Source organism: Lutra lutra, chromosome 8 (genome assembly GCF_902655055.1).
Source record: "Lutra lutra chromosome 8, mLutLut1.2, whole genome shotgun sequence".
Taxonomy (NCBI): Eukaryota; Metazoa; Chordata; class Mammalia; order Carnivora; family Mustelidae; genus Lutra; species Lutra lutra.
The window spans coordinates 139,734,999-139,758,725 of record NC_062285.1 but is presented as its reverse complement, the minus strand read 5'-3'; the positions used below and the strand labels follow the sequence as shown (position 1 = coordinate 139,758,725).

The window sequence follows — 23,727 nt, the reverse complement described above, 5'->3', positions numbered from 1 at the left end:
AGAAATAACACTCGTTAATATAAACCGAGTGAGGCCGGGGGTTGGCTCAAAACTGATCCATGCGTGCTTGCTGAATCCGAAGACGGACACGGGGTGGGGGTGGGAGTGGGGTGGGGTGGGGTGGGGTGGGGGGGGGATGGGGTGGGGGTGGGGCATCGGAAGGGGCCGGGCCTCGGGGGCAGGGCCCTCTGGGGCCTTCCGGCTGGTGTGCAGGCAGGCTCCGAGAAGCGGCTTCTGGGATTAATTCGGGGATCCACGGGGTGCGCTGTCCGTGCTTTCTTTCAGCTTGTGCTTTTGAAACAAGCTATACAGGACCCGCAACGTGCTTTTGGTGTCTTTGTTCACAATGTCTGTGGGTCGGAGGAGAGTGGGACAGCCGGTCAGGCCTCGGCCGGGGCGAGGAAGGGGGTGACCACCGTCCCATTTTACCTGGGACCAAAGGGCTTCCTGGGACACGGGACGTCAGAGCTAAACCCAGGGGTCAAGCAGGACTGTTGGTCAGGCTAGGCCTGAGTCCCGGGATGCATCCCAGGGCCCTGCCTCCCACCTTCTCCCACCCCGTCCTCCCCTGTATATGCGGTGCCTCCCACATACATTCCCTCAAGGTCTCATCCGTCTGGACAGCCTACCCCAGGTCCCCAGGCCCCCTCCTCCGGTGGGGTGAGTGGAAGCTGTGGGCGCAGCACCCCCCATCGTAGGAACCCCCCGGCTGAGCAAGAGCACTACCCCAACAGAGGCGTCCCCCAACTCCACAGCTCCCACGGGCGCCACGCGCTCACCTTTGGGGTCGATGGGGTAGTTGAGCAGACCCTCGTCCTTCAGCAACTCCAGGGCCAGGGTGACGTTGTGCAGCTGTGATAAGACCCCACCAAATGTTAGTCCCAAACCCAGGCCCGGGTCCCCAACTGCCAGGCCCGCCCATCACTCATCGTGTGCCTCACACTTCAAGGAAACCATCCCTAGTGGGGAAGGCAGGTATGGAGAGGGGCATCCGGTCTGGAAGTCAGGGAAGTCTTCCTGGAGGAGGTGATGCCTAGAGGTAAGTCTTGCCGGGTGAGGGGACTCAGCCAGGGGAAAGAACACAGGTTTATCCTGGCCTTTTCTGATGCAGCCCCAGCACCGTGGGCAACGGAGGCCCCGATGGAAACAGCTGAGTTCCAGGGGCAAAGCGGAGCTGGGGAGAGCATGGCCAAGGGGCTCACCCAAGCTTACAAGATGGAAAGTGGCGGAACTAGGTCTGTCTCACTCCGATGTCGGAGCAAAGTGGGCTGGAGGCTGTAGCCACCATCCCCTGTCTAGGCACACATGGGTTCAGGCCCCTGCCCGGTCATGGGGTAACCTCCAGCAAGTCACTTGGCACCCCCCGGCCTACCTTGCTCACCTGCAGAGTGGAGTCACCACCATCTGCCCTGTGTCCTGATCCAGGGTGCTGGGTGGGGGCCTGGGGGAGCCCAGACAGCCCTCGGCTCAGAGCCCATACTCTGTTAGGGGAGTTCTCCCTATTCATGGCTAGTTTCTCTCTGGTGCCCCAAAGCAATCAAAAAGACCCTGTCCTCTGCCTGGGGGCAATGGTCCATTGCAGGGGCAAAGCTATTGGACCCCAGGATCCACCTGTCCTGGAGCATCTGGGAAGACCGGTGTTTCGAAAACATTTTGTCTACTTGCTTAGTTAAAATACATTTACTGAGCATCTATTATGGCTGGCAGTTCAGCAGGGGCCAAACCAGACCCCTCCCCGAGCTCATGGAGTCGATGCCTCTCAACGCTACGAAAACCATCACACTCGCTTCTGGGCATCAAGCCCATGCCCGACCTGAGCCCAGGGAGCTGCCGCAAGCCCCAGAGATGTCTCAGCACATTCCCTGCCCAGGTGTCACTTCTCTTCCATGCACGGCTTGAGGTTATAAAAGTAAAACCATCACCTTGCGCAGAGCTGAGGGAAGGCTGTCATCCAGGAGCGTGCACTCAGATCCTCCCAGGGAGAAATAATTGAATGTGGGAGGAAGCCCACGATTCCCGGGGCCGGTGTTTTGACTTCCGCCGAGCAGACGGTCACCTCCCTCCCTCTGTCCCTCGCTTGTCTTCCCGGAAGGAATGACAGTATCACATAAACACCGGTGGCAAGGCAGGTCTGATAATGAGACATCCAGTCTCGAGGGGCACTCTGCCGAGATAATGATTCCTCAGTGTCCCACCGGCGGACAGCGTGGCGGTCCCCGCCCCCTTCAGCTAATGACCTCCTCTGCATTTTGATCATTCACCCCGTGGCTGGGACTGTCCATAGTCCCCTATAAAAATTCATTCTTAGGGTCTGAGCGAAGAGGCTGCTTCTCTCCCCCTGGAGGTAAGTGGCTCAGATTGGGAAGCTGGTTCAAAAATCCGTGGCTGGAGTGGGCTCGTGGCCCCCAGGCACATCGGGGGTCAGAACGCTTGTCCCTGGCTTGTCACTGGGGTTTGCGAGCCTGCCAAATATTGGACAGAGGCTTTGAAGTCCCGTGAAGCCCAACCCCCAAATAACCAAGAGGGGACACCTGTGCTGTTCCGGGTCCTGGTTCTGGGCCTCTCCCCCAGGCTCCACCGTCCTGCCTTCTCCCCTGCCTCCATGTCTCCGTGTTCTGCCTTCATCTGTAGGCTCCCTTCCACCACCTAGGCTGGGCTCCGACCCTCTTGGGCCCTCCCACTGGCCCGGCTTCAGGCCAACCCCTTCCCAGCTGGAGAGAGGCTCACACTCCTCTGTCGCCCGTGGGGCTCACTCTGACTCCCTAGGACAAAATGGGGAGGGGGCCCTGGCACCAGAGGCTGGCAAGCCCGGGCGCTGGGGCCACGGGGCCTCCCGGGCCAACAGGACGAGAGGGAGGTGATGTCATGCCAGCTGTGTTCGGTTTAGTTGCCTGTGTCTCTGCCACCCCCACGAGGAAACCACGCTGGGCTTGCAGCTGGTCCCAGGACGGTGGCAGGATGGTCCCTCGGCACCAAGCTGGACCGCCCCAGCTGAACCCAGCTGAGCCAGGACCAGCCAAACCCAGCCCACCCACAGCTCTGTGGGAATGCACGACTGAGGTGTCAGGTGAGCCACCCGTCGTCCAGGTGGCTTGTCACGTGGCATTTCTGTGGCAGTAGCTGACTGACACGGTCCAGGAGACCCCTGTGAGTGTTGACTGCTGTCCCTGCTGCTACCACTGGAAACACAAACTCCAGGCTCTTGGCTCCTATTCCCAGGTCCAAGCTCTCGAGAACCAGAGCCCTGAATCAATCTTCAGGTCAAGACCACCTGTGCCTCGCGGGAAGGGAGAGGCCACGCCCACGAAGGATTCCATCTCCAGGGTTCAAGGGCAAGAACAGTGGGCCAAGGGTCAGGCCAGTCCCTGTGTCAGGACCGCCACCGAGCAGCAGCACGGTCCTGAGCAAGTCCCAGAGCCTCTCAGGGCCTCCGCTTTCCCCTCTGTAAAATGGACACGCAACCTGGCTCAGCAGGTTGGAACAAAGTAGGAGGCAGGGGAGGCAGAGGAACTGTCTGGGCAGAGACCTGGAGATGCGAGAGGACCAGGCCTGTGAAGGCTGTGGTCAGGAGTCCGTGGGACACAGACAGACAGGCTGTGGATGTGTGGGGGAGGGGCCTGGATGACGGGCCCTGGGGTGGGAGGCAGCAAAGCCAGGATAGAGCCTCACACCCCAGAGGCAGGCCACCGGTCTGACCCATCCCCAGGACCTCAGATCTCACCCTCCCCAGGGACACAGGCAGGACAAAGGGGAGACATCATTTCTTCTCCCACAAATGGCCCCAAAGCTGGCTGGGAACTGGCCCTCAGCCCTGCTCCGTGTTCCTGTTCTATAGAAAGAGCCACTGCTGTGGAGAGATGAAGGCGTTGCCTCCCAGTGGGCCCGAGGGACCCTGGAGTGGACAGAGCTAAGCAGGCCACCTGCTGTCCAAGCAGGGCACCTCCCGCCCCAGGCTCCAGCCCATCTCAGCCACCCCTCCAGCATCAACCTCCGGTAGGGCTGTTGCCCAAGAAGACTCCAGGCCGATCCCCTGATGGATGGTGGGTGGATGGATGGTGGGTGGATGGATGGATGGTGGATGGATGGGTGGGTGGATGGATGGATGGTGGGTAGACAGATGGATGGATGGTGGATGGACGGATGGATGGATGGGTGGGTGGACAGATGGTTGGTGGGTGGATGGACGGATGGATGGATGGGTGGGTGGACAGATGGTTGGTGGGTGGATGGACGGATGGATGGATGGGTGGGTGGACAGATGGTTGGTGGGTGGATGGACGGATGGATGGATGGTGGATGGACGGGTGGGTGGACAGATGGATGGACGGGTGGATGGACGGGTGGGTGGACGGGTGGGTGGACGGGTAGACGGACGGGTGGATGGATGGGTGGATGGACGGATGGATGGATAGGTGGATGGATGGGTGAGTGGATGAACGGATGGATGGACGGGTGGGTGGACGGGTGGATGGACGGACGGATGGACGGACGGGTGGACAGATGGGTGGACGGAGGGGTGGATGGACGGGTGATGGACAGATGGACGGACAGGTGGATGGACAGGTGGATGGAAGGGTGGATGGATGGGTGGATGGATGGGTGGATGGATGGATGGATGGATGGGTGGGTGGACAGATGGTTGGTGGGTGGATGGACGGATGGATGGATGGGTGGGTGGACAGATGGTTGGTGGGTGGATGGACGGATGGATGGATGGTGGATGGACGGGTGGGTGGACAGATGGATGGACGGGTGGATGGACGGGTAGGTGGACGGGTGGGTGGACGGGTGGATGGATGGGTGGATGGACGGATGGATGGATAGGTGGATGGATGGGTGAGTGGATGAACGGATGGATGGACGGGTGGGTGGACGGGTGGATGGACGGACGGGTGGACAGATGGGTGGACGGACGGGTGGATGGACGGGTGATGGACAGATGGACGGACAGGTGGATGGACAGGTGGATGGAAGGGTGGATGGATGGGTGGATGGATGGATGGATGGACGGATGGGTGGGTGGGTAGATGGATGGACGGATGGATGGACGGATGGATGGACGGGTGGATGGACGGGTGGGTGGATCGGTGGATGGATGGGTGGGTGGATGGATGGGTGGATGGATGGGTGGATGGATGGGTGGGTGGGTAGATGGATGGACGGGTGGATGGACAGGTGGATGGATGGGTGGATGGGTGGGTGGATGGACGGGTGGACGGGTGGATAGATGGATGGATGGTTGGATGGATGGGGGAGTGGATGGACGGGTGGATCGATGGGTGGATAGATGGGAGGGTGGGTAAATGAGTAGATAAATAGACAGATAAAGGATGGGCAGGCAGGGGAATGGGCAGATGAATTGAGTAGATGGGTGGATGGATGGGTAGATATATGAATAACCAAACTTGCCCTCCACCCTTCACTTCACCTGGAAGGACATTGGTATTGCCACCTACGCAAGTCTGTCCACTCAGGAGTAGACCATCAAGGCAACATCTGGAAAACTTACCATTTCTGCAGGAGAGGTGGGAGTGAGGTAGAATTCCTTCAAGTGCAGGAAGAAGCCTTGCAGCTGTCCAATCAGCAGGAGTAAGAAGACCCCGTCTGCAAACTGCAGAGGAGAGCCTTGGAGGCAAATGGCCTGGGGCCCCGCTCTGCCTCCCGCAAGCTGCGTAGCGCCCCCCTCTGAGTCTCAGCGGCCTTTCTGAGACTTACGGACGACATCCCCGACCTTGCAGTGTGTCATAATCATTGGTGGCATCAGGTAGCAGACACTCACGGGTCACCTGGCACAGATCATGTGCTCAATAAAATAAGCTCTTTTTACATTATCAGTGAAATAGCCAAACATCGCTTTTTAAACCACATACTGTTCTGTGAGCTACAGGAGCACAGGAGATAACAGAGTTGAGTGTAAAATTCCTCCTCCGGGAGAGGCAGGGAACAGCACACGGGCTCCGTTTTGCTGGCTGCCACATTCATATTTCTGCCTGTTCGGTCTGTGCGTTCAGAGATAAAGCCGCCCGCCTGCCGTCGGCGTAACATATTCTAGCATAATCCTACCCGTTCTCTTCAAAGATACAAAACACAAGATTGGATATTGGAGGGAAAACCTCCACTTGAAGTCCTTAACAGAATTTCCTCATATTGGGTCTGTTCTGACATTATTACTTCAGTCTGAAATCTTTTCTGCTGATATTCCCTGATAATACCCCCAAAATACCAGGGACTTCAACTTCTCCCCTTATCCGACAGTCTCTCTATACGGTCCTCCCACATATCATTATTTTCCAAAAGTCTTTTCTTCACCAAGGGAGAGATAAAGACGAGAAGCAAGTAAAATCAAAACCTATGGGATCGTCCTGTATATACTCACATAAAATACAATAAAACCCCAAATTTATCATCTGTGGCATGTCCACAGTGTCCCAGGTCCTGTGATAAACACCAGGAGGCATATCAGCTTATTTTTCGCTTTCAATTCTATGAGGCTGGTCTCCTTAAATTCCTTTTAAAAGAAGAGGAGCCCAAGGTTCAGAGAAATCCAACCCAAAGCCATGCAGATAACATGACGGAGGTGTCCTTGAAGCCCAGGGGCCACACATGTCCATCTAGCCCCCATCAGGTCCAGAGCCTGGTGTCGCTAGCCCGCCACGTCCCTGCACCCCATCACACACAGACTTCTGTGACCGCCATGGGACGTGCTGCTGTGTACAGTCTGTGGTCTCAGCCCCCTGGATTCGAACTCCAGGTCCTCTGCTCTGTTGCTGGGCGACCTCACATGAGTTCATCAACATCTGTGTCTTAGTGTCCTCATCTATGAAATGCGGGAGTATGTGCTCCCCCTACAGGGACTATCAGGAGGATTCAGGGAGGACCTGGATGTAAAGCACTTTGTTCTGGGTCTCACACATAGTGAGGGCTTTACTGCTTTCAGATACCCGGGACCCTGTTCCTCGCTGGCTAATGCCGGGCTGTGTCTGAGAAGCCAGGTAGCTCTGGCTAAGATCGCCATAAGCCATTTAGCCCACCGGGAACCAGACCTGCCTCCACCTCCCTCCCCTATGACCACCACGCTGCACGGGCAGAAACCAGGGGGCCCAACGCCTACTCTGCGTCTACGCCGCCAACATCTAAGTCCATGCGGCCAGTGGACATGGCCGGTGACCAGCAGGTTCCATTGCCCCCCAAAGGCTCTGGGCTGATGACAATCAGCTTCTCCGATCCCCTCTGTGCAGAGGGAACGTTACAGGCGCAGTCTCCTAGAAGGCCATGGCCCCCTGCGTCAGGGTGACTGGGTAAGATTCCGGTCCTGCCCCACAGTGGGACTTGGTGTAAGGCAGCCACATGGCCTGGGCAGCTGGGGGGTCCACAGGGGCAGGTCTCTAAGTGCCTCGCACGTGACGCTATGAGCAAATGCAGTCACACGAGAGGAGTTCCAACCGCAGAGGGAAACCCACAGTCCCTGTTTCATGAGGTCCCCACAGTGTCCCTCCCAGCAACACCCACCCCCCCATTGGAGAGAAGGACCCCATGGCTCTGAGAGGCGACACATCCTGGGTCACAAAGGGGCGGGCCCTGGCTCCCACGGCCCCACAGGAACTTCTCCCCCACCTGCAGGGCCCTTCCCACCTGGGGGCCCCCACAGCTGAGTCCCTACCTGGGTGTCCAGGTTCTGCACAGACAGGCCCAGGCGGTCCAGCTTCTGGTTGACGAAGTTCACAACGGCCTACCGGGGGGAGAGCAAGGACCGAAGCCCAGGGCTCGGGTTTGCCACCTTCCCACTCAGGAGGGCACAGGAAGCCCCCAGCGTGGGGTCTGAAGCACGGGAGGGGAGGCGCGGGGGCCTTGTTCCTTCCCCTTCACCCCTCCCCAGGACTCAGGGCGGGCAACTGGGAGCTTTGATCTCTTGTACCTCTTTCACTGCGTTCACTTTCTCCGGGGCCAGCTTAAATAATTCATCAAAGACATCCTCTGCAAGCAGAGCCAATAAACACCTCATTACCATGCTGTTATCTTTGTGCCAAACAGGGGCCATATTTCCATACAAGTTTCTCAGGGTCCCCAGTCTGGTGGGAGCTGTAGTTCTACCTCTGGCTTCTTCTTCTTCTTCTTTTTTTTTTTTTTTTAAAGATTTTATTATTTATTTGACAGAGACACAGTGAGAGAGGGAACACAAGCAGGGGCAGTGGGAGAGGGAGAAGCAGGCCTCCAGCAGAGCAGAGAGCTCGATGCGGGGTTCGATCCCAAGACCCTGGGACCATGACCCGAGCTGAAGGCAGATGCTCAACTATTGAGCTGCCCAGGTGCCCCTACCTCTGGCTTCTTGAATTTAAAAAATGGGCCTGGGTCTGTCTGGGTCAGTGTTCCCCACTGCATGGCCCAGAGGGAACCGCCTCCCTTCTCTGGGCCTTGGTGTCCTGTCTATAAGGCGTGGGTGTTATCAGCTACAAGGCAGGGTTGTTTGCAGAGAGGAAATCTGGGGCCACGTAACACACTTGGCCCAGTGGCTGGGCACACACAGTAGGGCTTCACGAACAGGCCCCCTTTCTGTCGTGGATGCCTAAGGCTTCTGCTCAGCCACCACCCTGTCCTCTTGGAAGCTGCCCCCCAACTCCTCCCGGTCCCCTGCTCGGCCCACAGGACCTCAGAGCGACCACAGGTGGCTGAGCAGGCCCACATGGACACTCGGCCCATAGGTCTCCTCCCCAGCACTTCTGGATTGGCAGAATGAGGACATCGAGCCCTGCATCGCACAAAGGCCAGCGCCCTCAGCAGCTGAGTCATGCCTGCGAGGCTCGGAAACAAAGGAGGCATCTTGGCAGCTCAGCAGCTCAGGCCCCGTCCCGCCTCGCATGCCATTTTTCCTACAAGCTGGCTTCCTCGTATTTGCAGCCCACACGTCTCCCTGGGGGAGACCCGTCCTCGCCTGGGCTGGCTAGCAGAAATCACCTTCAGGCTCTGCTACTCAGCAGCTGTGCAACCCTGAGCAAGTCACTTCACCTCTCTGTGCCTCAGTTCCCTCATTAGCAGAAGGGGAAAGGCAGCACCAGATAGCAGCACGGCCTTTCAAATGCACCCACAAATATGGTGGAAACCCCAGCGGTTCCCTCCAGGCCCCGTGGCCCATGCTCCAGGGAACTGTGTCCCCAAAGGAGCCAGGAGATTAAAGGCAAGTGGGTGCTCAGGTGACAGGAGCCAGAACAGCGTGAGTGTGCTGGAAGGGGTGGTGAGGAGCTCCTGCTCTGTGTCCCTGCCCCTCACTGCGCGACCCACCCTCATGCCGGCCCCCGACAAACTCTGATGCCGGAGCAACAGCCCCCCCCATCCTCATGCTGCTCTATACACACACACACACACACACACACACACACACGCATACCAGCCTCCCTGCATCTCCCCTCGCCTTCCCTCCCCTATGCATCCTCCCTCAGCCTGTTCCCAGAAGCCCCTCGTGGGCCATTATTTCCGCCTCTGCAGGTGGGCTGCCCCTCATGGAACCCCCTGCCCAGACAGCCGTGTGTCCTAAGTGGGGATGGCTTAGGAAGGAAGATCATGTTAGGAAGCAGGGATGATGGATGGACTGGTGGGCGGGTGGATACTTAGAGGCATTGGTGGGCAGGTGGGTAGATGGATGGACAGTTGGACGATGGGTGGACTGGTGGGGTGGGTGAGCGGATGGATGGGTAGATGGATATATTGGTGAGTGGATGGACAGATGAACAGCCGACCAGGCCAACTGACTGCAGAATGAAGGAATGAGGGGCGCCTGGGTGACTCAGTTGGTTAAGCAGCGGCCTTCAGCTCAGGTCACGATCTCAGGATCCTGGGATCGAGCCCCGCATCAGGCTCTCTGCGCAGTGGGGAGCCTGCTTCTCCTTCTGCCTGCTGCTCCCCCTGCTTGTGCTCACTCTCTCTTTCTCTGACAAATAAATAAAATCTTTTTAGAAAAGGATTTTTTGACTATAGATGGTACAATGTCAATATAAAAAAGAGGGTGCCTGGGTGACTCAGTGGGTTAAGCCTCTGCCTTCAGCTCAGGTCATGATCTCAGGGTCCTGGGATTGAGCCCCGCATCGGGCTCTCTGCTCAGGGGGGAGCCTGCTTCCCCAGCCCCCTGCCTGTGTCTCTGCCTACTTGTGATCTCTTTCTGTCTGTCAAATAAATAAATTTTTTTAAAAATTTAAAAAAAAGAAAAAAGAAAAACACCATACTGATTAAAACATATGGAACAAATAAAAAATCCATGAGTTCTGGGGAAGCTGGGTGTCTCAGTCAGTTAAGCATCTGACCCTTGATTTTGACTCAGATCATGATCTCAGAGTCGTGAACTCAGGGTCATGATCTCAGGCTTATGAGATTGAGCCCCATACTGGGCTCTGCACTGGGTGCAGAACCTGCTTAAGATTCTCTCTCCTCGGGGCGCCTGGGTGGCTCAGTGGGTTAAGCCGCTGCCTTCGGCTCAGGTCATGATCCCAGGTCCTGGGTTCGAGCCCCACATCGGGCTTTCTGCTCAGCGGGGAGCCTGCTTCCTCCTCTCTCTCTGCCTGCCTCTCTGCCTACTTGTGATTTCTCTCTGTCAAATAAATAAATAAAATCTTTAAAAAAAAAAAAAAAGATTCTCTCTCCTCACTCTCTCTCTAAAAAAAAAAAAAAAAGAAAAAAAGAAAAAAAAAATCCACAAGTTCACATCAGTACCAAAAAAAAAAAAAAAAAAAAAAAAACAGAGAAAAGAAAATTAAAAGAAACAATTATAAAAAAAAATGATTGAAAGCAAGAAGGAATGGCCGGACCAATGCTGCTATGGATGGGTGAAGAGGTCTGTCACAAAAGCAGCAGCCACGGTCCCAGATCAGCCACGATGAGGCCCCCACGGTGTGCTCAGCGCATTCACAAATTCTTTCAACCCTCATCACCAGCCCAAGAGGCCGGTGCCGTCATTAATCCCACTTCACAGATGAGAAAGTTGAGGCACAGACAGGCTAAGACCCTCGCCCAAGTTCTCCCAGCTGCTGAGAGGAAGCATCAGAAACCAGGCCATCCGGGTGTAACAGCCCCATCAGACTGCTGGGATTCTAAATCCCCCACACGAGGGATATCAGGAGAGGAAAGAGCCAGATCCATGGACAGACTGACAGACAGGAGGAGGGACAAATGGACCAGAAGAATCCTCGAGGTACACACAGAGGGGTGCAAAGGGGTGAGAACGCCCAGCAAAGCACCCCTTGTCGCCACGTCTGCGTCCACACGCACCCGAGAGCAAAAGATCTCCTTAAGCCGCCGTTGTACTCACTTGCAGGTTGGTCCTTGTCTGTGCTAAAGGGAGATTGTAGGGGGAGAAAGGCAAAGAAATGGTTAAAAAAAAATACCGCCTTCAGACCTAGAGTTTCTTCCTATGACAAGACTTGGCACGGGGAGAGCTGACTGCAAGCCGGCAGGCTCCGTCTTCCCAGGCAGCTTTGTAAGCGGGCAGGGCCACCTTCCCTGGAGGTTTCCACCCCAAGCTATGTCTGGGTTTTGTCATTTCTGTGGTTGTCATTTTAGTTGGGGCGGGAGGCATTACACGTGCAACCAGACACACAAAGTGTAAGTTGATCGCGGGTGTGTTTTTCATATCCCCTGTGGGATCAGCACCCCGGTGAGATACAGACCCTTCCCAGCAGCCCCCGTGCTCTCCCCCCTCAAACCAGCATGACCGCTGCTCTGGTCCCTCCCACCGTGCATGCGTTTGGCCTGTTCTGGGAGCCCGTGTCCGTGAAATCACCCAGGACACCCTCTTCTGGGTCTGGCTTCTTTCACTCTGTGTTTCTTGTTTTGAACGGTTCTCCTTTGTCTTTGGTTCAATTTTCCAGCCCCGCCCTTTAGGAGCAATGTTCTGGGTCCAAAGCAGGCCCAGTGGTCCCGGGGGAGCCAACTGCCCCCCCCCACCCCGTGCCTGTGCCCCCAGCAGGGGACCGGGCCATGCAGGGCAGAGCAGGCGGCCTCAAGCAAAGACCTGGAGCTCATCAGCAGGAACCAGGGTGCCGGAGGGAGAGATGCCCCCGTGCGCCCGAGACGTCAGGGGAGCCGTCACAGAGTCCCGAGCTCATAAAGGCGCGGAGAAAGATGACTGTAGGACCACAAGTGGGGCAGGAATGTGATACCATGAGCAGACGACCCCTTACCACACAAGTTCCTGAAGCTTTGGCTTTGGAGAGGGAGCCGGGTCACCGCCACCAAGCAGCAGAGTGACTGGGAGGTCACTCAGCCTCACTGGGTCAGAGGGCAGCCCTGGGGAAGGTTAAATGGGCCTGTGTGTGCACCAGACCCCCTGGCACGAGGGGCCTCCTCCTGACCTTCACCCTGCTCAGCACACAAGCTTGGGTCACAGCGGACCCTGGCCATCAACTTGCTATTGGTTTCAGTACCTCCCACTCCCCATGGGAGCCACAGACTGGGGGGACCCCAGGGTTGGAGAGAGTTCACGTGGGGGAAGGCCCCCTTGCACACATTGCCTGTAACCTTCACAAGTGAGCTGGATTCCTTGGGGTTGCTCGGGCCACCACAGTCTTAATGGCTGGAGGGGGTCCCTGAGCTTTTTCAGAGGAGCTGAGGCTCAACCCAGTGGGAGGTGACTTGTTGGAGGTCACAGAGCTCGTATCCCACTGAGGGGGAGCCGAGCCCAGGTCGGGCTGCGTGCCAAGCCTGTGAGCTACAGAGAACTGACTCCCCTAGTCAGGCTCTGCAAGGGTCAAACAGGTCCCAGGATCTACACAGCCCACCCTGCCCGTAGTGGGCACCCAGCAAATGTCAGGCCCACTCTCACTCCAAGGCCCACTCTCAGACCCCCCCCCAGAAAGACCCGGCCAGCCCAGCCTGGGAGAGCCCTTACCTCCAGGAGGGCAGAGGGCAGGGCTCACTGGCAGAGCATTCTGCTCGCCCAGACAGACAGAAAGTAAACAGATGGACAGCTGGCTGACATGGACACTCATGGAGGGAGCCTTCCATCCCACACACAGTAGGTGCTCAATAAATGCTGGTGGTATGAGGGAGTGTTTGGTGCACTTGTCTCCGGGCACTGGGAGGCTGGAGGGATTCGGACCCCTGCTATAATGCTCTAGCATCTCCCTGCCGTGGGTGATCCCCTCACCCACATCCAGCACATGTGCACCAGGCGAAGGGGAACCAACATGGCATTGGGGTCCTCTGCCCCCAGGTCTGGACTCCTCCTGGCCCACAACAGCTATGATGTGACCTCAGGACCGGGAGCCACGGCCCCTTTTCTAAGCCCGACTTTGCCTGTTTTGTTGGGTTGTGCAGAGGACGAAATGAGCCGGCAGGGTGGGCTTGCCTACAGCCCATAAGGGGCCATGCCCTGTGAGGCCCAGAGAGATGCAAGGGTGTCCAGCGGGGCTGAGGGGACAGCAAGGCCCTCTGGGGGCTGAGACAAAGCTAGAGAGGTGTGAGGGTCCCTCCCATAAAGGTCAGGTAGATCAGACCCCGGCCCCAGGCCCCACAGCCCATTCCCAAAACAACACAACCTGGTCTCCGCTGTGGGCCCCGGTTCTTCCCTCACCTGCAGTCAGTGAGCTGTTCCACTGACTTCTCGGACTTCAGACCACTTTTGGTGCTCTAAGAAAGAAAAAAGGGGGAAGAAATTGAGTAATCCCAGAAAACTCAGGGACCCACTCCAGCCATGAAGACTGTAGTGGCCCAAGCAGCCCCAAGGAATCCAGCTCACTCTACCTCATCCCCTCCTCAGGGTGGTTCCTGGAAGCTCTCATCACTGTGGCCTGGCTCATTTGTCTTTCTTTCTTATAAGCCTTGAATCCCATGAGGATGAGAACAATGTCTGTCTTGTTCCCTAGGTATCCCCAGAGTCTCACCCAGTGCCTGGCTCATAGGGAGTCGATGAACATGAGTTGATCTGAATAATGATTGAATGATCCCAAATGGATGTGTGAATGGACAGATGGATGGATGGATGGATGGATGGATGGTGGATGGGTGGGTGGATAGATGGATGGATGGATGGATGGATGGACAGACAGATAGATGGATGGGTAAGTGGATGGTGGATAGACGGATGGGTAGAAGTGTGGGTAAAAGTGTGGGTGGACAGGTGGGTGCATGGATTAATGAATGAGTGAATGAGAAAGTGAAGGAGTAAAGGAATAAAGTCCCCTCTGATTTATATAAGAAATACGAACAAAGTCATGACGCTATTTAGTAGAGAATTTTAATCAATGGTTTTGAAAAAAAAATGATTTCACCTGAATGAAAGGTAAGCTCCAAGACAGGAAGGGCCATTGCTCACCAGGTACTCAGAGATTGGGGGAGGGAGTGTGGTGCTCAAAGTGTGCCTGAGGGAGAAGCCATGGTTCCAGGGACATAAACCTCAGCGCCAGTTGTGAGTGGGCTAGAGCGAGGGGGCCCCGTGGGTGGAGAAACCCGAGAAGGCTCCCTTGCCCGGTCACAGCCCTCCATAGTGACCAAGGGACAACACTGCCGTGATGTAGGCCAAGGCTATGAAGCCTCCTGAAAGGCGATGAGCAGATGACCACTTATGGTCCACGTGACACACTGCCATCAGCCAGGAGTTTCCTAACAGCCCCAGGCAGACGCTATCTGCTGAGCTAAGTGGGACCAGCCAGCCCGCAGACCCACTTACAGGCCCCCTGGACTTGACGTCTCCCACCCACAGCTCCAGCCCAGCCCCCACGGTGGTCCTGGAGGGATGTGATCTCTCTCAAGAGAGGGTCAGGCCCCTCCCATGCCGCACCCCCCAACACAGGGTACAGGGATATGCATCCAAAATGCTCAGTCTACACACAGTGGTCCTCCAGGGCCCAGCCTCGTACCTCCATGGTGATCACATCCACCTGGACGTTGGTTGGGAGGGGCAGGTCAGGCTGGAAATGCTTGGCCAAGGCCACGAGCAGATGCAAGGTGGCCAGCAGGTCCTTGCTAAAGATGGCTGGGAGGGGAGGGGACACAGGTCAGAACCGAGGAGTCACCAAAGCTGGGGCTGTCTCCTTGCTGTCACAACCACCCTCTGAAGACCAAGGAGCTCTGTGTCCAGACTTCTGGAAGGCAGAGGTGTGGAGACATTCATTCTGAACCCAAAGCAGTCACCCTTTGCCCTCAACAGCCTGCCCTGCGAATGCAGCCCATGGGCACAAGGCACCGTGCAGACGGGGCTTCGGACACAGTCCCTGCCGACAGTTGTGAGCAACTCGATGCCCTCCAGTGGGGCCCTGGCTGGAGGAATTGGTGGATTCAGGTGAGCGTGACTTAATTCAGGGCCGACATTATGCACATCAGTCATTGAAAGTGAGTCTTTAAGCATCATGGTCAAGGCAATAGCCTGAGACCCAACCAAAACTGGGCTTGAAAACGGCTCCATCATCACCCCCAGCCCTGGAGAAGGTGCCAAACCCCTTTTAGCCTCAGTGTTCTCATCTGGAAAATGGGAAGGATGTGGCGCTCTGAATGGCGGGAACATCATACTGAACCACCAGCAGGCTGGGGGAGGGGGTCTGGGTGCTGGACTCATGCTCATTTCTCACAAGCCAGTCCTGCAGGTATGACTTAAATGAACTAATGAAAGAGACTGGTAGCACCCATTGGGCAAGAGAAGTGGGGCTTGTGGTGTTGGGACTCAAGCGGGAGCTGCTGCATCTTTGACTGTGTTCTCGCCGCTCAACGGTGCACTCAGTTGCAGCCACGCCGCCGCGCTCCAGGGTGCGGAGGGCTGTCCGCTCCCAGCAGGTGCACAACTACGCCCGGGAGGCCATGCTTCTGCTTCTTCCAAGCCCCCGAGGTGTCCCCATACCAGAGGCAGGTGTGCACACACACTGCGGCAACAGAGGCCACTGGTGCAAAGGGACCTGGGCGCCCCCGCCCCAGCCAAGGCCCCACTTACTTTCCACACTCCACTTGAGCTGCCTTTCCTCCGCCTGCAGGCTGCGGGTGATGGCCTCCAGCACCACCTCCAGCTTGCGCCTCTGGCTCGGGGCGGTCAGAGCCATCTCCTCCACCTCCAGCTTGACCCCGGTCAGCATCTCTACGGGCAGGAGAGAGCAGGAGAGCCAGGGAAGGCGTCAGGGGAGAGGTGGAGGGCAGCAGAAGAAGGAAGAGGGGGAGGACGGTGGGGGAAGGGGAGAAGGCACTGGAGGTCCCCCCCCCACCATTAGCTGTGTGACCTGAGCAAGCCCACACCCTCTGAGCCGCCCTCCACTGGCCCTTCTCCTTGACCACCTGGTCCCCGCTCCCTTAGCACTCTGCACAGCTCTGTGCACCTCCTTTCTACAAGGCAGTGTGACCTTGACTCCTAGGCTCAGATCCTGACTCCCCCGCCTTCTTTACTCCGAGACCTTGGACAAGTGACTAAGCCTCTGTTTCCTCGTCTGTAAAATGGGGACACTAACAGGATAGGGTTTTCTCTGAGGATTAACCGCACTTGCTCCACGGCAGGGGGAAGGGGCTAGTGGGATCATTCGGTAGCCAACTACAAAGGGCTCCATGACCAACCAGTGCTGAGCCAGGCCCCAGGCTGGCGGAGGACCGGAATCAGGCCCACCCCTGCCTTCAGGGACCTCACAGCTTTGTGTAGAAGGAAGGTGTGCGGACCAAACCTGACACCTCAACAGCAAGGGGGAGGGTAATCAGGGGCAGGGTGGGGGGTCTGCCTGGGGCAGGAGGCAGCCCTGAGAGTGAAGGCGCCCTGGGGAGCATTAGGCATTTCCAGATTGAGACACCTCCTCCCCGGGTGGGGGCCCAATGCACCTCTACTCGCCCGGGTCATCTCACTGCTGGCTGGCCTTCTTCGGCAGCGGGTACAGCCCAAGGCTGGGTTCTTTTGTTAACCCCGGGAGCCCATAAACAGCAGGCACTCCACACATGACGTTCAGTGGGTGAGAAGCCCCCCACAGGGGCCTGGGCGGGCCAGGATGGGGGGCTGCCACTTACGGAAAAGGTGGTGCAGGATGAGCCCATCGAATATGTCCTCCTCCAGACTGCGGACCACAATGTGCTCGGGGAGGAGCTTGGTGTTGATCCACTCTATCAGCACCTGTAGACCCCAACAGGACAGCTGACCTGGGACCACTCCTCACCTGGTCCCCCACCTGGCTCGGGTCCAACCTCAGTCTGGAATGCCCTCCTCCCTCCTACCAACTCCTACCCATCCTTCAAGGCCAGGTCAAACATCACCTCCTCCGGGAAGCCCTCCCTGCTCTCCCAGGCTGAGTGAGGGGACTACTCTGGGCTCCCAGAGACCACGGAACGGTGGGGTTGTCTTTTGTCCTGTGCAAGGTGTCCGTGTCGGGAAGCTACCATCACAGGTACCTGTAACTAGGGAGGTGGCTGTGGGACCGGATAATTGGGAAGAGCTCTGAAAGCCCCTGATAGAAAAAGCCTAAACTGCCTTGAAAAGGCTGTGGGTAGAAATCTGGACATGAAGCAGGCAGTTCTGGTGAGAGCTCCGAAGGAGAGGAAAGACACAATACTGGGAACACAGAGGAGGCCACGTGACAAGAGAGGCCAAGAGTGGAGTGGCACATCTACACTCCAAGGGACACCAAGGGTTGTCACAGACCTCTGATAGCAGGAGAAAGGCCTGGGATGGGTTTCCCCTGAGAACCTCCAGGAGGAACCCCCCGCCCACCCCTTCGCTTGGGACTTCTGGCCTCCAGGCTGGGAGACCATCAACCTCTTGTTTGAAGCCACCTGGTTTCTGATACTTAGTGGTGGCAGCCCCAGGACACCAGCACAGGGGCTGTGGGTGTCCCACCCTATCCCCTGACTTCCAGCTAGGGGGCACCCCCTGTTCCCCTTTGTGGCTCTGCCCAGGCTCTACCCTACCCTGCCTGGGCTCAAGAGGACAGAAGGGCAGGAAGCAGAGCCCTGTGCCTTTAAGGGAGCAGCACCAGCTACTCCAGAGTTGGTGAGGAAACCTCCAAGCTCCTCCACCTCTGCACCTGTTCCCAGAGGGGCCCAGCGGGCTTCAGCTCCCACAGTGGCCACCCCTGCCCCTGTGGTCCCTCCCTCCCCATCTCCCTTCCCCACTTGCTTTCCTTGTCTCCTGCTCTTAACCTCCCGACTCACTACTTGCACCCAAACCCTTGTCTCAGGATCAGCTCTTAGAGGGGCCCAAATTAAGACGTGTCAGCGCCCTGTCTGGTTTTCCAGAGGGACCATGCTGGTCCTACCTGGGTCCCAGTGCCTGATGGTGGGAAAGGTGGGATGGAGGGAGTGGGAACAGGAGGCAGAAAGGAAGGATGGGGATTGGCCACAATCTGGAGGTGGGAGGTGGTACAGGCCAGGAGGCCTCCCTGGAGGAGGCAACAGAAAGGCCATGCGGAGACTGGAGAAGTAAGGCAGAGGAAAACGGAGACTGAGCTTGCCTATGCTCAGCTGGTCCAGCAGCCACAGCAGGAGACTCTGAGCCAAGGAGAGACAGGCGGACGCGAGTGACCCACACCCGTTTCTGCCCATTTTGCCAGCTCTCCGTGGCCTCGGACAGGTGAAAGGGCACAAGGTTTTGAGCCTGGGTCACACTCCAGCTCTGGTTGGCCACTGGCCAGCCATGTGTCCCCCACAGGTCAGGTGACCCCTCTGAGCCTGACTAGCCCCTCCACGGGATACAAAACAGCAGGTCCCTTTTGACTGTTGTGGGGCTTATTGGGATCATCTAGGTAAAGGCACACTGTCAGTGCTCCATGAACGTTCTGTCGTGTGGTCGGTCATTCAGCAGGTCTGCCAGGGGCCTGCGGGATCCCCACCGGCTGGCCTGAGCCAGACAGGAGAGGGGTGGCCCGCTGTCCCCACCCCAAGAAGACGAAAAGACCACCTCCGAGGAGAGAGACCACAGGAAGCTGCCGTACCTTTTGCAATTCCTCAAATTTGGGATCCTGCCGGGAAGTGGGGGGCAGGTATTTCCTCTTTTCTCCTGGAAGCAGAGGAGAGTGTGACACCCATGTGGGGACCCTGCAGGGGCTGGGCAGCTCTCTCCCTGCAGGTCACCTGAGGTAGGCACCTTGACACGAGGCAAATTTGGTCCTCTTGCTTCACGTGTACACACACCCATGCACACGCGCACACGCACACACCCATGCACACGCGCACACACATGCACACACACACCCTGAGCATCAAACATCCAGAGTGACTTGGATTCCCCAGACACGCCTCACCGCCCACGCCCCTTCCTTAGCCCACCTGCCCCCGCCACACCCCAAACGCCCTTCCCGCTCATTTCCCTCCTGAGTACCCGCTCATCCTCGGGCACAATATTTATATTTTGGGGACATACTTAGCCTGAAAAACTATTTCTTGTTTGAAATTCAAATTTAACTCGGCCTCCTGTGTTTTATCTGGCGATTCTACCCACTCCCTTAAGAAGACGCGGGGCTCACGCAAGCCCAGGGGCCGGGCACCGAGGGGCCGAGGCGGACTCCGATTGCGTCTGTCTGGCTCCCTGGTGTGGGCAGGACACCGAGGCCGCCGCGACTGACTCCCCAAGCTCCGGGACCCTGGCCGGCAGCTTCCTGACATTTTGGACTCATGGGACCCACACACGTCAGGGCCGAGAGGAAACTGTAAGATCATCTAGTCTCAGGGAACATGGGGGAAACTGAGTCACCATGTGGGGAACTGCCTTGTCCAAATTCACAAAATGAAACGCCTCCGTCTTCTTCATAGGACGCAGCTGGAGACATTTCCTAGACGTTCTGGAAACCTTCAAGGACTACCCAGCCCCGTGTCTCCTGACAAGAAGGAGGGAGACCTAACCCGCTGGGCACCGGCAGGCTCTGGACCCACGCCTGGGGAGTGGGTGGCTGGACGGCTTTGGTGGTGTCCCCCCACCCCTTCCCGGAGCAGGTTTCCTGCCGCTCTGAATCATCCCACGTTCCAGCTCTGCCTACTAGTGCTTCAAGTATTTCTAAATCAACTGTAAAACAAAAAAACAAATATTTTTTTCAAATCACTAAGACCTACTGCTAACAGCAGTTTTTCTCCTGACGCTTTCCAGCCTCAAACCCTCTACAAACAGAAAGCCCTGGACAGCTGGACAGCTCAGGACGTCAGCCCTCGACACTGGCCACCCCCGCCCGGCCCCCCGGGTCTCACTCACCGCCCCAGGGTCTCTCCACAGCCCCTCCTATCTCGAACTGCTGTCTTCAGAGCACCTAGATCAAGTCACTGTCTGCTCTTTGAATCATTTCACTCTTTCTCTCTGTCCTCATACTTATGTTTGAAAGGTGACATAAATTCTAGAAAGTTCGCCTAAAGCCCCTGCTGAGCGGGACTTTTTGGGATAGCTTCCTATGTTGCTTCTTTCCTGTGACAGGGTGAGGACGGCCTGGGGCACCTGCCCTGTCCTTTCCGAATGTCCCCTGGGTGGGAGGTTCCGCGGGCAGCGGCCACGAGCTCATCCAGCTCAGAAAACAAACTTGTGCCATTACCCCACCCTCCGGCCACCCCCTTCACAAAGGGACCCAGGCACGTGAAGGAAGCAGATCGGCAAGCCCCCATCCCTCGAGGCATCCGGTGTCCACTGTCCACTACAGTAACAGACACCTGCTACCTGCCACCTTCCTTTCTGGGCCTCAGTTTCCTCGTGGACGCCAAGGAGGCAGAAGACCCACCCTCAGAGCAACAGATGAGCCGTCTCTGGGGCTGAATACACAGCAGCTGCTGGAATCCCTCTCAACGTCACCACTGACATCGAGACGTGCGGTTATGAGGATACAGGGCGCCTGCCGAAGTTTCTGGAAGCAGGGGCAGGGGGCTGTCAACGATGAAGCAGATGCATCGGCAGGGGCCCAACAGAACCGGGTGCTCAGATGAGAACTTGGAAAGCAAGGCAGCGCCCAGAGCTGCCTGTTTGGGTCCTGCTGTGCAGACCCTCACCGTCCCCGCCCTGGCCGGCCCCCCAGCCCCACGTGGGCATGGCACCTTGTGAGAGCTCCTCCTCCACCGGCGGGCCTGTCACCTTGGGGAGCTGCAGCAGGTTGTAGGACTCTGACTCCATTCGCCCCTTGCTGGCCCTGGGTTGCGGGGGATAGCGGGCATCAGGTCCGAGGAGCCTCACACTCCTGTGAGTCATTTCTTCCTGACCCCGAGGCACAGGGAGAGAGGGTGGGGGCTGCCTAGGCAAGGGGCAGGTCCCCCCATGAGAAGTAAGCACGGGGCCAATTCTTCCGGGTTCCTGAGCCCGAGGCAGGGGCACAGCGTGAATGAGTGGACTAAACTCGCCTGCCAACGTCACCTGACTCCTGTGCTATCTGCGTAGGCCTGGCTTACAGAGGGCGGCCTGGGCCTGCCTGTCCAGGCCTCTCTGTGGTTTGGGGGGTCTCATTGCTCCCACCAGCATGGGGGCCCACATTCACAGGGTGGGCACTGCCCCCCTCTGCGTGTTCATTAAAGGCAGGGGGCCGAGCTCACCCCCTGCAGGATGGGGCCGGTCCAGAAGCTGCCCCTGACCTCCTTCCTGTTCCCCGGGGCTCACTTCCTCCCCTGCTCAGCCCACAGCATCTCCCCGCCCTTCGGCCCCGGCGTCTTCCCCAGCATTTCTGGTCCCAAACAGATACGGGGGCCAGGGTGTCCGCCATCAGAATGGTGGCCAGCTCCAGCCCCTGGGGAGGCTCCCAAAGATGGGGACCTTCACAGGGGCTATAGCCTCCCCATCCCCCGACAGCCAGCCCAGGGACCAGGCCACTGCTGCTTCCATCCTGCCCTGAGACGAGGATGGGGGAGAACACAGCCATGGGGCCAGCCCTGCCCCCTCAACTCCCCAGCCTCCATCTGGACAGGATTCGTCCGAAGGACACGGCCAGAGAAGAGGAAAGAGCCTTGCCTGGGGGTTCGGGGACCCAGGTTCTCTTTGTGTGACTTAGCACAAATCCCTCCCTTTCTGGTCCCAAAAATCTTTACAAGATAGGCCTGAGCTCACCGAAGGCCATGGAGTGTGGAGTGGGCTTAGAGCCGGGATGGCCTCAAGCCCTTTCCCGCCCCGGGCAGCCCCTCCCTGCCCCGGGCTCAGTTCCTTCATCTGAAACCGGGAGTCCTCTCTTCCCCGCAGCCGAGTGAGGCTCAGGGAAGGCGGCAGGTGGGAAGGGAGGTCGCCCGCCTGGCCACACAAGGGGATGGTACCCATCTGCCTGTCTGGCCCCATGAAGGATGAATGGCCGCCCAGCCTGACCCCCTCCCTGTGTAGCCTCAGCTGAGGCTGTGCTCTCTGGGGTCGTTTCCACAAGCCCCAGGAGGCCTCCCTCGCTGAGCTCTGGCTCCCAGGCATTAGAGAGAGGCAGAAAGCCCCGAGCCGAGGGCTCCCATGAGCTCAGACGCCAGGACGACTCACCCGGCAGCCTCTTCCACACCAGGAGGTGAAGGTCTTGGAGCTCGTGATCACCGGCTTCCCAGTAAAAGCTAAGTCCCAGCCGTGGGGGGCTGGAGGGGCCGGGGGAAGGCAGGGGCCACGCGCGCGGCTCACTTCCTCCAGGCCTGTGGCTTCCGCTGGGCCTGCCCGGCGGTGTTGGCACGGAGCTTCCTCCTTGCTGGGCCGCAGGGCCTGCTGCCTCCACGGCCCCACCGGAAAGCCCCATCCCCGGAGCTCCGAACGCCCAGCCACACCTGCCGGCCCTCAGATGCCTCGCAGCCAGCTCAGATCTGCCATTTCTTCCCTCTCTCCCTCTCCCCTCCCCAGCACCCGACCCGAGCCAGTCCCTCCTGGCCTCTCCATCTCCGGGCCAGCGCCAGCCGGCTGCTGAGGCCACAGACCACACATCCCCGCCACCAGCGAACCCTGAGCCCTGCCTCGGGCCATCCCGCCACCCCCATCCCAGCCAGCCCCTCCCCCTTTCTCCGGCCTGCACCACATAGAAGCCTCCTTGCTCGACTCCCACAGCCCATCCCTCAGGCCCCAACCCCTGCCTGGGATGCTCACGTCCCAGACCCCTCACCAATGGCATCCCATTATTCTTAAAATAAAATCTACTCTGCACAGCCCAGCACGTGTCCTGATGGACCTGCCGGCTCGATCACTCCCATCTCTAAAGCTCCCAGCCATGCTGACCTACTTTCTGCTTCCGGAATACCTTACTGTCTCCTCTGCCTAGAAGCCCCTGCCCCAGTTTTTAAAGGGGCTAAGTCCTCATCCTTATTATCACCGTAAATGCCTCCTCCTTCAGGAAGCCTTCCCGAACTGCCTCATCTAAAAGAGGACATCTGTAGGATTCTTTATCACAGGTCTGAAAGTCTTCTGTGTCCCAGCCCCTGGAACAAGGCCTGACGCCAAGCAGACTTGATGACCGCTGCTGACTGCTGTCGCGTAGGGGGCAACATTCTTCCAGAGAAGTGGGGCTCGACGGAGGAATAAGAGTTCGCCCACTACAGACGTGTGCGAATGTTCCAGGTGGAGGGAAGGGTGCGTGCAACGGTGTTACGGAGTTTGAGGAGAGGCCCGGGATGGCAGGAGAGGTGGCGATCCGCTCAGACCCGAGCTGGGGTCCTGCATGTGAATCGTGACGAGCCAGGATGAAACTGAATGTTCATGGCAGCAGCGACCGTGCTGAGGGACCGGGACGCCAAGCACCCCCGTTTCTGCTGACAGATCGGGCCGGAAAGGGGCAGAGGTGGGAAGCGGGAACAAGGGCGCGTGTGAGCAGGAAAACGGCGTCGTTCCCAAGAACTTAAAAAACGACAGGAAGTATGAGCAATTATGACCGTTAATATTTATTGAGT

At 57.9% G+C, this 23,727-nt stretch overlaps 1 protein-coding gene across 4 annotated transcripts; it reads right to left on the bottom strand.

The window, feature by feature from the left end:
• Positions 1-121: 121 nt before the first annotated feature.
• Positions 122-22,803, bottom strand: PARVG (parvin gamma). Of its 4 annotated transcripts, none has more exons than XM_047739761.1 (13): positions 22,346-22,803; positions 20,941-21,032; positions 18,867-18,931; positions 16,951-17,053; positions 15,905-16,045; positions 14,841-14,956; positions 13,556-13,611; positions 11,294-11,316; positions 7,916-7,974; positions 7,661-7,729; positions 5,510-5,611; positions 780-852; positions 122-350 (listed from the first exon to the last, which is right to left on the bottom strand). In XM_047739761.1, the coding sequence occupies exons 2-13, from the start codon at positions 21,014-21,016 to the stop codon at positions 241-243; spliced, it is 993 nt and encodes a 330-aa protein (XP_047595717.1). In that variant the 5' UTR covers positions 21,017-21,032; positions 22,346-22,803; the 3' UTR covers positions 122-240. The 4 variants fall into 4 exon arrangements, with proteins under 4 accessions (XP_047595717.1, XP_047595714.1, XP_047595715.1 ...); XM_047739758.1 differs by lacking the exon at positions 22,346-22,803 and adding an exon at positions 19,774-20,753 and having other exon boundaries at positions 20,941-21,017; XM_047739759.1 differs by lacking the exons at positions 20,941-21,032; positions 22,346-22,803 and adding exons at positions 19,774-19,933; positions 20,631-20,919.
• Between the last annotated feature and the right edge of the window lie 924 nt (positions 22,804-23,727).

Bases quoted from the DNA above. Each gene is read 5' to 3' on its own strand.
- PARVG (XM_047739758.1), bottom strand. From the start codon at position 19,885: ATGATTCAGAGCGGCAGGAAACCTGCTCCGGGAAGGGGTGGGGGGACA. The intron at 17,054-18,866 runs GTACGGCAGCTT...TGGGGTCTACAG, and splicing joins AATTTGAGGAATTGCAAAAG to GTGCTGATAGAGTGGATCAA. The intron at 16,046-16,950 runs GTAAGTGGCAGC...TCCTGCCCGTAG, and splicing joins CATCCTGCACCACCTTTTCC to AGATGCTGACCGGGGTCAAG.